The following is a 12268-nucleotide window of genomic DNA, read 5'->3' on the forward strand; positions in this document are numbered from 1 at the left end:
ACCACTTCCTGAAAGGAAAAATGAGCACAGGTGCAAGTGATCATGTTTTGCAATGTTGTAGGAATGTTTAATTTCTAGCAACTTCTAGAGTCTTGGAACGATTCTCCATCTAATAAATCAAATTTTGATTCTATTGCCACAGCCAAGTTACAATTGCATTAAAAGTTGTAGAATATCTAGAATATCAAAACATTGTTGTTATTATTATCTTAGTTCTATAAATTGCTGGCTACAGATAAGCCATAATATAATTCCCCTAAAATATGTTTATAGAGCTTGCAAATTTTTGTTTTGAGAATATCTGTAAGCTGCAAAGTCTTCCTAGTATTAAGGGAAAGTTGAAAATGGCAGCATTTAAAAGATCTCTTATTTTTCTGTTTAAAACATTCATATACTTTTTTCATAACACATCTCAATCTGATTTAGCAACCAAATGTTGAAGCAATACTAAAGCACAGTAAGATAAAACAAGCAATCTAGAGCATGGCCTCTATCAGTGGTGGGATTCAATTTTATTTACTACTGGTTCTGTGGGCGTGGCTTAGTAGGCATGGCATGGGAAGGATACTGTAAAATCTCCAGTCAGAGGTGGTATTTGCCAGTTCTCCAAACTAAAATTTCTGGTACCAGTTCTCCAGAACTGGTCAGAACCTGCTGAATACCACCTCTGGCCCCTATGAAATATAGGAAAAACTGGATATGGGTTGTGTCTGTGTGTGCACATGCGTGCACTTGTATGTATATACTGTTTCCATTTTTTTTGCAAAGTCTACTTCACACAAAAAGTTTTTCTCACTGACTACAGCTTTATTGTATACCATCATGATTTATTTTCAACTATTGTTCTGCTCTTGTCACTCAGAATTTTTAAGAGCCGAAAAGCTATTAACAAAAAAAATCAACAGCTTCATTAATAGATGTAGGAAAATAATAACATTAAGCAGTAAGCCATATGTTTCTGAAAGGATTCTATTCCTCCTGTGAAGATCTTTCTGCAGCTGGGGAAGAACCACAAAATAGACCTACATTTCATTTTCATTCCAGTCACCATCTCATTCACCCCAAAAGTCTTGAGAAAAGAAACCTCAAGTACAAGTCATTCAAAAAAAGTTCAAGCTACTTTCAACTTTTTTTTGTAATTGAGGACTGTGTTTATTGGAAAAAAAATAGTAATTTTCTCTACTTTCAAAATTTGGTGGCAATATGCTGACATTACATATAGAAGCAAAGCTAAAAAATTCAGTCTTATACAAGCAACACAGTTTTAAAAAGTTAACCAGATTTCTTTACTTCTTTTAAAAAATATGACAGTTTGTTAAAAGATGATGAAACTTTAAAAGCCAAGTGGTTAATCTTGATGCCCCTGAACATAGTATTTCAAATAAAGTAGTATTCATTCATAATGCAAAAGAAACTATTTGGGGGGGATGTGGGAGAGGGAGGGAAGGAGAGAGAGGAAAAGAGGGGGAGATTTTTCTTGGAATATTAATGTGTCTTTTTTAAAAAATAAATTTTATTTGGGTTTTCACAAAACATAATACAAACAAAACATCTTTTTTTGAGAATAGCATGATCCCGGGTTATCACTTATCCATACAGACACAAACTAATTTCATATTCGTCTTTGTGTTCTATTCCATCTCTTATTACTATTTTAACATTTTCTCCTTAATTTTTCCCCTACCTTAGTTTTCTCAACTTTGTTTTTGATTATCTCATACCTATCTAAATTCAATTATATATCTTTTTCTAAGTTTCAATGTCTTTCTAATCATTATATTTATACTTTTGTCTGTCCTGTTTCAATTTCATATTTTCTTTTCTCATTAAACAAGTTTTCCCCTATAGTTACTAATTGGAGTATGACACCTTTGGATCTTTTAATTTTGTCCATTCAACTCTTATTTAAAATTCAATTTATGCCTTCACAATTATAACATTCGATATAACACGTAACTTCTAATCGAATTTTGCTTGATGCATTCTTAAAATAGACACTATGTTCTTAAAGAGAATATGTATGTATGTATGTATGTATGTATGTATGTATGTATGTATGTATGGTATTCAGCTTTGCTCGGGTATTTTCCCACGTCATTGTAGTTGTGCTTTTAAAGTTGTAGCAACGTTTCGGCAGAATCTCATCTGCCATCATCAGGCTTCTGTATTGTGTTCATCTGTATTGTGTTCATCCACTCACAGATGAACACAATACAGAAGCCTGATGATGGCAGATGAGATTCTGCGAAGGTTGTTTCTTTAAAAGCACAACTATGACGTGAAATCGAGCAAGCTGAATACATACATCTACCAGCGAAAACTTAAGAAATATGTGTGTGTGTGTGTGTGTGTGTGTGTGTGTGTGTTTTCTTAAGTTTTTGCGGGTATTTATATGTATGGTATTCACCTTTGTTCGGGTATTTTCCCACATCATTATAGTTGTGCTTTTAAAGTTGTAGCAACGTTTTATATATATATAACAATAGTAAATAAAACACTTATTCTATTCCAATTCAGCTCTATCATTAATGTTAGTTACAATCTTTAACATCTTTAACATTTCTTTTCAACTGAATATCATACTTCATTAGGAACACTTATAATATTTCCATAATTTTTTCCCCATATTTCTTTCATGTTTCTCTTCACTTAAATTTTTATAAATCATTAATAATAATTAAAATGTTCCCATCCTTTCAATTTCATTCTCTGATTCTCTTTATTTCATTTATTTATTAACAAACATTCCATTACATTACAGTAAGTATTTTATCTATCATTTTAATCACACTTTTCATATTTTCTAAGTTTATTTCTATTTCTAATATAACAATACTATCTTATGTACCCTTGCAGAATCCCTCTTTCAATTAAATTTCACCCATTATCTCTATTATTTCTGTCCTTTATAACTTCTTTTCCTTTCCTGCTTCCCCCTCTTCTTCTCCCTTCCCTTTTTGACCCCTTGTCTCTCTAATTCTAATTCTCTCTTCTGTAATCCTCTCTTCTGTTTCTTCCTAGTATTGTAATTACTTTTCAAACTATTCTTTTTTTGTTGTTTTTTCAAATCTTAAACTTTTCACTCTCTTGCCTCCCTTTCCTTTTTTCCCCCACTTAAAATTACTTGGTCATTAAAGATGGCTTCTTCTTTGTCCTGCCCTTCTTGTTCTACAAGCATTTCTTGTTGTTTCTCATAGTTCCAGATCTCCATTTCTAAAAATTGAAACACGAAGCCAAAAAAGCCTCTTCCTTCTTGTGCATCTTCTTTCTGTTTTTTAAGTTCCATTTGCAGTTCTTCCAGGAGTGATGCCATTTTAAACACTTTTAAACAACCACCCGATTGATTTTAGTCATTTAAATCCAATAACCAAAAATCCAAAAACCACCAAGTAATCCAAATAATCCAAAGCTGTTTCTTCTTGCTTCTTTTTTTCACTTTCTCTTCCTGGGGTTCTAAGTTTCAGTTAGAATGTATCTTTTAGGAATCTTGTTGAAGTCTTGCTGTAAATTCCTTTTACTTCCAGGCAGTCCCCTCCATTTTTCCAGTTTCCGCCCTTTTATTTTTTCCTTTTCTTTCCTTTCCTTTTTTTAAAGGTTTTTTGAATATCAAAAATCTTTGTTATCCCTTTGACATTTTATTTTCAGCTTGAATGCCTATTGATGTCAAAGTGGATTTTTGCCAATTTCTTACTTAAATCTCTTAGCTGTCAATATGAGGAAGGAAAGAAAAAAAACACCAAATCCTTTCCCTTCCCTCTCTCCTTCGCTGCTTCAAAAATCTTCTTTGGGAACAATGTTATTCTTTATAGTTCAAATTCCAGGGAACCTTATGTTGTTGCTTTTTCAGTTAAACCCGGTCAACCAAAACTTTATCTTCCTATTTTCCTCCTGCACGTTCTTTTCCAATCGAGTTCTTCTTTGAGGTGGCCATTTCTGACCACTGCTGCAACTGCCTTCGCAAAAGGGAGTAATAGCCAGCTGGGGAGGAGAGATGCGGCTCTCCTCGACCCTGCTGGCGGTCTCCCCCCTCTTCACCACCTCTATGGGGTGGCTTAGCCCCAAATCCAGCCAGTTGGGGTGCTCCGGCAGCGAGCACAGATCAAAACTGCACACGATCACAGATTTCGGTCTGTCGCCAAAGAAGCTTCGGAATATTAATGTGTCTTAACTGAGTTTAATTTTTTTTCTGTTCAAATGTGTCTGATTCTTGGGGACTGCCTAGACAAGTCCCTGCCATTTTCTTTGCAAGGTTTTTCAGAAGCAATTTGCCATTGTCTCCTTCCTAAAACAGAAAAAGTGACTGGTCTAAGGTCACCTAGCTGGTTTTTGTAACTCAGGAGGCGACTAGAACTCATGGTTTCTTAATTGATGCTTTAACCACTATCTCAAACTGGATCTCCAGTGTAATATTATAGCTCTGAATAATAATAAATATGGGTGTTCAGCAGTAATCTTTTATGAAAGGAAGGAGATAAGACAGTGGGGGATGGATTTTTCAAGTATTTTTAAAAATAACATTCCTGCACTCCTTTCTGTATGTTTCCTTTTCTCCCATCTATTAACAGGTCTGGCTAAATAGTACATCTCATGAGAATGGGACTTGCTTCATAAATGATTCATAGTGTCTATACTATACAATCATTTAGGAAGCATATTATAACTCAACAAATGGAAATATGAAAGTTGTGATCAAGTCAAGTAGCTTTCATGTCATACAAATAATAGTTACAGAAGTTACAGGCATTAATATGAACACACCTAATAAGTTTTATATTTATAAAGATATATGAGAACTTAACATTTGTACATTACAGTACTTTAAAAAAAGGAAATAAGCAATCACATTGTAAAGCAAAGAATGGAGAGATTTGATGTAAACAATGTAAAAATGTGGCTCCTTTTTCCAGTCATCTGGGAGAGTTTGTAAATGTAATAAACCTAGTCTTTTCAAAAATTACTGTAACCTTAGTAAACTTCAGCTACTTAAGGAATATTTAAGGAAATGCATCTCTTCCTTTCTCCCTCTCCCTCTCCCTCCCTCCCTCCCCCCCCTCTCTCACACACACAGTGTGAGTTGCTAAAATTTTGGTTAGATACACTGTGCCATTACTAACAGATTATATTGCAGGAAAGATTTTACTAATTAGAAAATAATGTGGTGAGGAAGATTCTACTTGTTTCTTTTTCATACAACAGATAGCTTTTTAAGAGCGGAAGCAGAGACTGTGCTGTGCAAATATCAACTCTGTAATAAAGATTTTTTGATTAGCTATCAATAGCAGAGGAAAATCAGTTATGGTGGATAAATAAATGGCAATGACTCCAGCCATTTGCCAATCTTCTCACTGAGGAAGTTGAAAGATCTTTACCAGGAACTACAGATTTTCCAGGAATATAGTTTGAAACCACTGCCTTAGTTTATTACAACTAATACATATCATTCCCATAATGATATACAACATTATATATTTTCCTAAATGTAATCATTCCATATCATACTTCCTTCCCTGCAGGCGTGCACTGTTATTTTTTACACATGGTTCCCAGCTGGATTTCATTGTGGCCTTCAAAACATATTGCAGTGTTGTATGATTTAATAGGAGTCACTTATCTTTTTAAAGTCAGCTTTCATCATATTAGGTATCTGTACATTTTCTATCTGAACAAGTTAATACCTCAAAAAGTGAAAATTAATACCTAAGAAAAGACAATTTTTAATAAACAAAACAGTTTTGTGCTTTGTCATTTGTGTACACGTACGGTTGCAGTATTGCCTTAACATTAAAGTGGAAATGAAATAGGGAAAGAAACATTTGAGACCTGTGGCTAGGGTAGAAAACATGTTTCAGTTCAGATTTGCAAGGAGATGGGAAATGATTTGAGGGAAAAATAGGAAGTCATTTCCAGATGGTCACAATTGCAGAGAAAACTCATGTGCTTAATGAAGGGGTAGAGGGAGGAGTGAAAGTAAAAAGCTTAAAATCAAAGCCATGTTTGAATTATAATCCTAAATTACTTAAAAATAAATGAAGAGAGTTGACCTATTTATAAACAATACATTGTATTTAAGTTACAGTCCGCTTTTATACAACCCTTTCAGGCTTTGCTGTTTATACTCAATCAGTGACAACTTGTAGTGGATGCAAGATTCAGCTCAGATACAACTGTCACTTTTCTTCTTGTTTATACATGCTGTAAGAAATTTGACTTACTTTTCTTGATAACAATTCTGAAGTTCAGAATAATTGGTAACTTTGATTTTAAAAATACGTAACTGATACCAAAAGAGGAAGGCAGACTTTTTTCAGTCTGTGAGGCAAAATGGCTAGTTGAACCCTGTGAGGCAGAATGGCTAGTTGAACCCTCAATTTTTCCCCCACGGCATTATATAATATATATTTCTCCTCTTTTAACAGGGGGAAGGGGGCCTTGAAATTAACACTTTGCAAAATGGGGATGGGAGAAATCCAACATGCTTAGATAAATAATTTTATGTCAAATTATTAGTGCTACTGTTTAGAATATAAAGCTTCAGTATAAGTCATCAAATACATTGGCTGGGAGATTTATCAATTTTCACTCCTGTAATAGCTTTAGGCGATAATTTATAATCAGTTCTGATGTTTCTTCTTATCATCAATAATGGTGATAGGCTGAACTGTCATCTGCAGATATGCATAACTTTACTGAGGTTTACCAGTCAAATATAGAGAAAAGTAGAGACAATAGATAGTCATGCTTTATTTGCAGTTGAAGTATTTTCACTTAACTTGGTCTTTAAATATAGTTGAATAGAAATGGGGAGAGGGGGGAGGAAACATATGAAGTGCAATTATGTGAAAAATAAGTACACCCCACTGAGGCCTTCAGAAATATTATAGATGTCAGGCCATCATAGCAAGTTCTGCCTAAGAGCAGAAAACAAATGCTAAAAGATCTCTCTAAGAATCCAGAATTTAATTACATGACTTACAGGTAGCTTTTTCCACTAGCAATGTCAAAGTGCATATCTACTATTAGATTTTACAAATATAGATTACTTTTATTTGCCATGCTGTCCGGGCTGTGCTTAATAAAGTGTAAGCAACTCTGGAAAAAAACACTAATCTTTAAAAATGGTGTATGCATCCTATACATAGCATAACCATAAGATAATGAACACATGTATACACCCCTTTGTACAATACGGTGATGATCCATCTTGAAATAGATACCAGTTGATGATTAAGATCAGTGCTGCTTTGTTACCCTATGATTTTGAAAAAAAGTGTTAATTTTAGGAGACTACTTTTTAAAAAGTAAGCTGATTATACACTATTAAAGTAATAGATCTCATAACAAGTGAATTTGTTGTTTTGAAAATAAGCTTCTATTTAGACTTTTTATTACTTATTTAATAAGTAATGGCTATAATATATATAGCAACATAATTTTTCTGAGCATAATTTTTTTTAGCAGATGATGTCAATTTCATTTTTGAATAAAATAATTGTAATACTTATTATGTTGCCCTTAAAGTTGAAGAGAGTATGACCTACTCAACCTAGCAACAACTGAGTTTTAGAATTGAAATCTGGCTTCTGGCTTGCCTGCCTGCCTTCTTTCCTGACTCCCTCTCTTTCTGTCTAATACATCACTGGACCACACAATGGTGAAAAGTGATGGCGCAAAACTTCTGGAACATTTATTTCCAGTTGTGACATTTTATTCCATTCTTATTACTTGATATTGCTTGATATAATGGGTCATAAGCTCTATAAAACATATATTTCTTATTTTCTGTATTAGTGTTCACTGCAAATATTGTCATAATTTGCTTTGTGAATTTAAATGCTGCAGAAGAAAAATGTGAAAAGTAATGAAAAATCCTGTATAATTGAATAATTTCACCATATACCTCGTAAACAACTGAATTAAAAAGAAATCATAGAATACTGCAGTTAGAATGTTCAGAGCTAACATTCAATCTGATAACCACTAGGATAAGGCAGAGGCAGTTTGTCTCTGGATACTGGTTGCTTATATCTTGCTTGAGGGCTTTCCGTAAATTGGAACTGTTGCACGAATAGAATTCTGGAACAGATGGGCATTTTCTGCAATTTTGCACAGTTTTTTAAAATATTTATTTGTATACATATATACACCTAAACCTAAATGTCTGTGTATTAAAAGGAAAAAAAATGAAAGCAATCAATGTATTGTGGTTCTTGTACTATTAATGGTATAAATGATATAACAGCAAAATTATCCTAGGATTTTAAGCTCAATGCCAAAGATCCACCTCTAGAACCAAAATCTATCTTTAGATTTAATTTTAAAAAACATTATGGCCTCCTCTGACCAGGCAGAGCAGTGATAATTTCTTATTTTTTGAATATGCTTTTCCTTCTGACTCAAAGCTTCATTTTTCTTATCCCATGTTTTTAGTAAACATACTTGAGCTGTAAATCTGAAGTGTAGGTCTTCTTTTCATCAGCCTAACAATTTTTTTTAATTCTCTCTACTCATGTTGTCCTCTGTGTGAAACCAATAAAATGAGCTTTTTTTACATATAAATATTTGACTACCAGAGATAAATATGAAGATACCAATCTGATTAACAATGAGCTAGATTTGTGTGAATATAATTTTTATTAAACATATAAATCTGTTTATTTTGCAGGTGCTTCATAGACAGCAATCTCAGCCAGCAAAGGAAAACTCCCCACCAAGGGAAGAGGCTCCACCCCCACCTGCAGAAGATGCATCTACAAAAAAGCCAAGATCCCGTACTAAGATTTCATTAGAGGCTTTGGGCATCCTTCAGAGTTTCATCCATGACGTTGGCCTTTATCCAGACCAGGAGGCCATCCACACTTTATCTGCCCAGTTGGATCTGCCCAAGCACACCATCATTAAATTCTTCCAGAACCAGCGTTACCATGTAAAGCATCACGGGAAACTAAAAGAGCATTTAGGTACAGTGGTAGATGTGGCAGAGTATAAAGATGAAGAGCTGCTGACTGAGTCAGAGGAGAATGACAGTGAGGAGAGTTCTGAGGAAATGTACAAAGTGGAAACTGAAGAAGAGAATTCAGAAAAAAACAAACCAACTACTTCAGAGACTGAGCAGAGATAATGTGAAAATATCACAGGCAAAGCAATACATGGTTCCAATTTTTTTTTTTGCTTCTTTCAGAAAAAAAAGTGTTTTGGAATTTTCCAGCGTGCATAGAATACGTGCAAATTGAACAATTATTTTGCATAGCTCAATCAGACATTCCCTTGTAACAGGCACTTGAGTGTTACACTTTTTTATGTTTTATTGAGACAGTTAATTGTAATTCACATAGGATTACATCATTATTAATCTTGCACTTACAAAAGGATCCTCTAGTAAGCAAATTACAAGAAGAAACAACTTATGAAGGAAACAATAACAGTGTGCAGGTGTATGGTGTGTATATAATATGCACCATATGTAAGTGGATACACACACACACACACACATATACACATACACACACATATATATATGAAATCTGAATGGGATGTAACTAAACTTTACAATCAGAAAGTATAAGACTGTGAAATCAGCTTGTTAAAAGATGAGTCTTGTTTATATAAACCACTTCACAATGAGTCGCTTTGGCTTTGAGATAAATTGCTGCCTGCTCTCAGGGTGTGGTTACTGTTTTGAATATCTATTTATTTTCTATGTTTATCCCTGATTTTTTAAATTATTAGTATGGCTTCCACTTTGGCAGCTTGAGGGGTAATTTTTTGAGGTATGCATTTTAAAAATCCTAAATCAACACTGCCAGAAATAATAAAACAGGGAGTGAGAAGATGTGGGACAAAATCAGGGCACCTTAAAAATAATTTTAACCAAGTAACTTCTAAACAAACTTTAGTACACAATGCACATTTAAATTCACAGAGCATGTTTTGTTCTATATTATTTCTGTAGCAAACAGATGAATTTTCATGGACTTTTCAGTGAAAATTCAGTGCACAGTAGACTTGTCTCTTAATGAGGTCTTCATGAACAGTTGCTTTACAAGATTTATTGTGTGGATTTTTATATTGAGCCACAGTTTATAGTGGTATTGTTTTTCGAATGCGCAAATCATCTATACTGTTGTTGCACCACTTTTTATTAATTTCAGTGAGACTTGTGCAGCTGCAGTTCCTTCCTTGCTCCTTTAGTTTTTGTCTGATAGTGATGTTAGGAAAATTGTTGTTTATATATGTTGATGTTGCTTTTCAACAAAGATTTTACAAATGATTTTTTTAAAGCGAATCACCATTATTTTGGACATGTTTGACATGTTAGTCAAAGAGTCTGATAGTTCTCCAGTGCTAAATTTCCTTTCGTGCCTCCTTCGTTTTTGTTTTATTATTGCTGTACTACATTTGGAGCTTTGTGCATAAGGCTCATTATATCAGTAAGACAAAACTTTCAGCCAGCAGCCTCCCAAGGTATGTTTTTCATGTAATGTGTGGCAACGTTTGTGGGAACAAGTGTTCTAAATACTTCTAGACAGTGAGAAAAAGCCAAGCAGTTTCTGTTTAGTCACTTCCTCAACACTAACAGAAACCTTTTCCCAGTGACCTAGCATAGCAATTCAATTACATAAAGCAGAACTAATGCTGACTGACTCTTCAATAGTATAAACATTAAAGCTGCAATCTACTATAGTTTCCAACCAATTTTTGAAGCCATGGTTCTGATACAAGCAGTATTCAGTTCCTTGTCCACATTATATTTTTGAAAGTATGACTTTCTAATGGGTCTAGGTTGCTTTGTGGATTTCTCGCTTCTTTCTTGACATGTGCTTTGTGACTTTTAACAAAGACCTCATGCAATATCACTTGGAAAGCTATTTTATGTTCTTGCACAGGCATTGTAATATATAACTGTTAATACTATTTATATATTTGAAAGGTATAAAAGGCAGTCATTAAAGCAAACCTCTGTATAGATATTACTCAAAGCATTAACAACATAACAGGGAGATGACGTGTTGCAATACAAGCTAATTTTAGCTACTCAGTAACCTCTAAAGTTTTTTAAAGGGACTTCTCCAAAATCAGTATTTGACATCAACAAATCTGTAGCTGTGTCCATTTTCTATATTCTTAAAAAATGTTGGCTTGCTGATTCTTCATACTTCATTTCTATAGTATGCTGCAGCTTTAATCAACATTTCAGAAGTTGCTGGTTTATGTTTTCTTTCAAATTATCTTTTCAGATTCTTCTCTGAAATACTCTTGCTGAAATCAGTACATATATGTATTGGTCAATCTCTCATAAGGTTATTCATCTCTTTGATGGCATCAGCATTGGTGATTTTTTAAAAAACACTTCAACCAAAAATTTAGTAGGTATTTTTTTCAATGCTGAATCTTGCCTTTTTATTTTAAATTTCACTGTTAATTTTGCAGTGATTCTTTTAAGTGGATCTGTGGGCATTTTCGCCTGTGGTCTTGCCAGAACTTTACTGAATTACAATGCATATATGTCTATTTATTCAATATTCATCATATTATATCTATTTGGAAAAAGAATTTTTTCTTGTAGTGCCTCTTAACAAAGCACAATTTTCCGCCTTTTTGTGAAGTAAGAGAAAACTAAAAAAAAAATGGTGTTATTGCGGTATCAACAATGTGAATGAGGATTACCATATTGTAAATGTTCTTTTTCCATGTAAATCAACTTGATCTTTGTTATCACTAAGTGATAATTAAATTTTAACTTATGTGCATTGATAGTCTGTTAGAATTTTTTGGTTGTTAAAATTAAACACATTCAGTAAATGACTTAATTTGTTGAATCATTTTTGGGGGTACATCAGTATTCCTTCCCATCTTCCTGAACTGATACAAACTCTAAAGAATGAAAAAAAACTTCTACAAATCTGATACAAGCTACAATATTTTCCCCCTAATTGTATCAAATTCTCAGAGATTTCCTGGGTATGTCCCTTCAGTTTTCTCAGCAAGTTTTTTTTAAGACATGGTTTGCTATTGTTGCCTTCCTAGGGCTAGGGAAAGTGACTGGCCTGAGGGAACCCAGCTGGCTTTGTGTCCAAGGTGGGATAGTATTCATAGTCCTATAGTTTCTAGCATGATGCCTTAACTACTACACCAAACTGGCTCTCAAAGAGTTTTTTATTATGATCATATAAATCTATCTTTATATTAGAAGAGTGGGATGACCTTTCTGGTGCACATGGTCATTTGACGCTGCCAAAATTATTGGCTTGCATGGTAACAAATCTCAGCC

At 33.8% G+C, this 12268-nt stretch overlaps 1 protein-coding gene across 2 annotated transcripts in view; it reads left to right on the forward strand.

The window, feature by feature from the left end:
- SATB2 (SATB homeobox 2) overlaps positions 1-11807 on the forward strand; it is a 156167-nt gene extending 144360 nt beyond the window's left edge. For both annotated transcript variants that reach the window (XM_026667940.2, XM_087949522.1), the window contains one exon: positions 8663-11807. In XM_026667940.2, coding sequence (XP_026523725.1) covers positions 8663-9118 — 456 coding nt within the window. In that variant the 3' untranslated portion in view covers positions 9119-11807. The remainder of the gene's footprint in view (positions 1-8662) is intronic.
- The last annotated feature ends 461 nt before the right edge of the window (positions 11808-12268 follow it).

This window comes from Notechis scutatus, chromosome 1 (assembly GCF_049901735.1).
Source record: "Notechis scutatus isolate UNSWTSFEM ecotype Mainland chromosome 1, rNotScu1.2, whole genome shotgun sequence".
NCBI classification, from domain to species: domain Eukaryota; kingdom Metazoa; phylum Chordata; class Lepidosauria; order Squamata; family Elapidae; genus Notechis; species Notechis scutatus.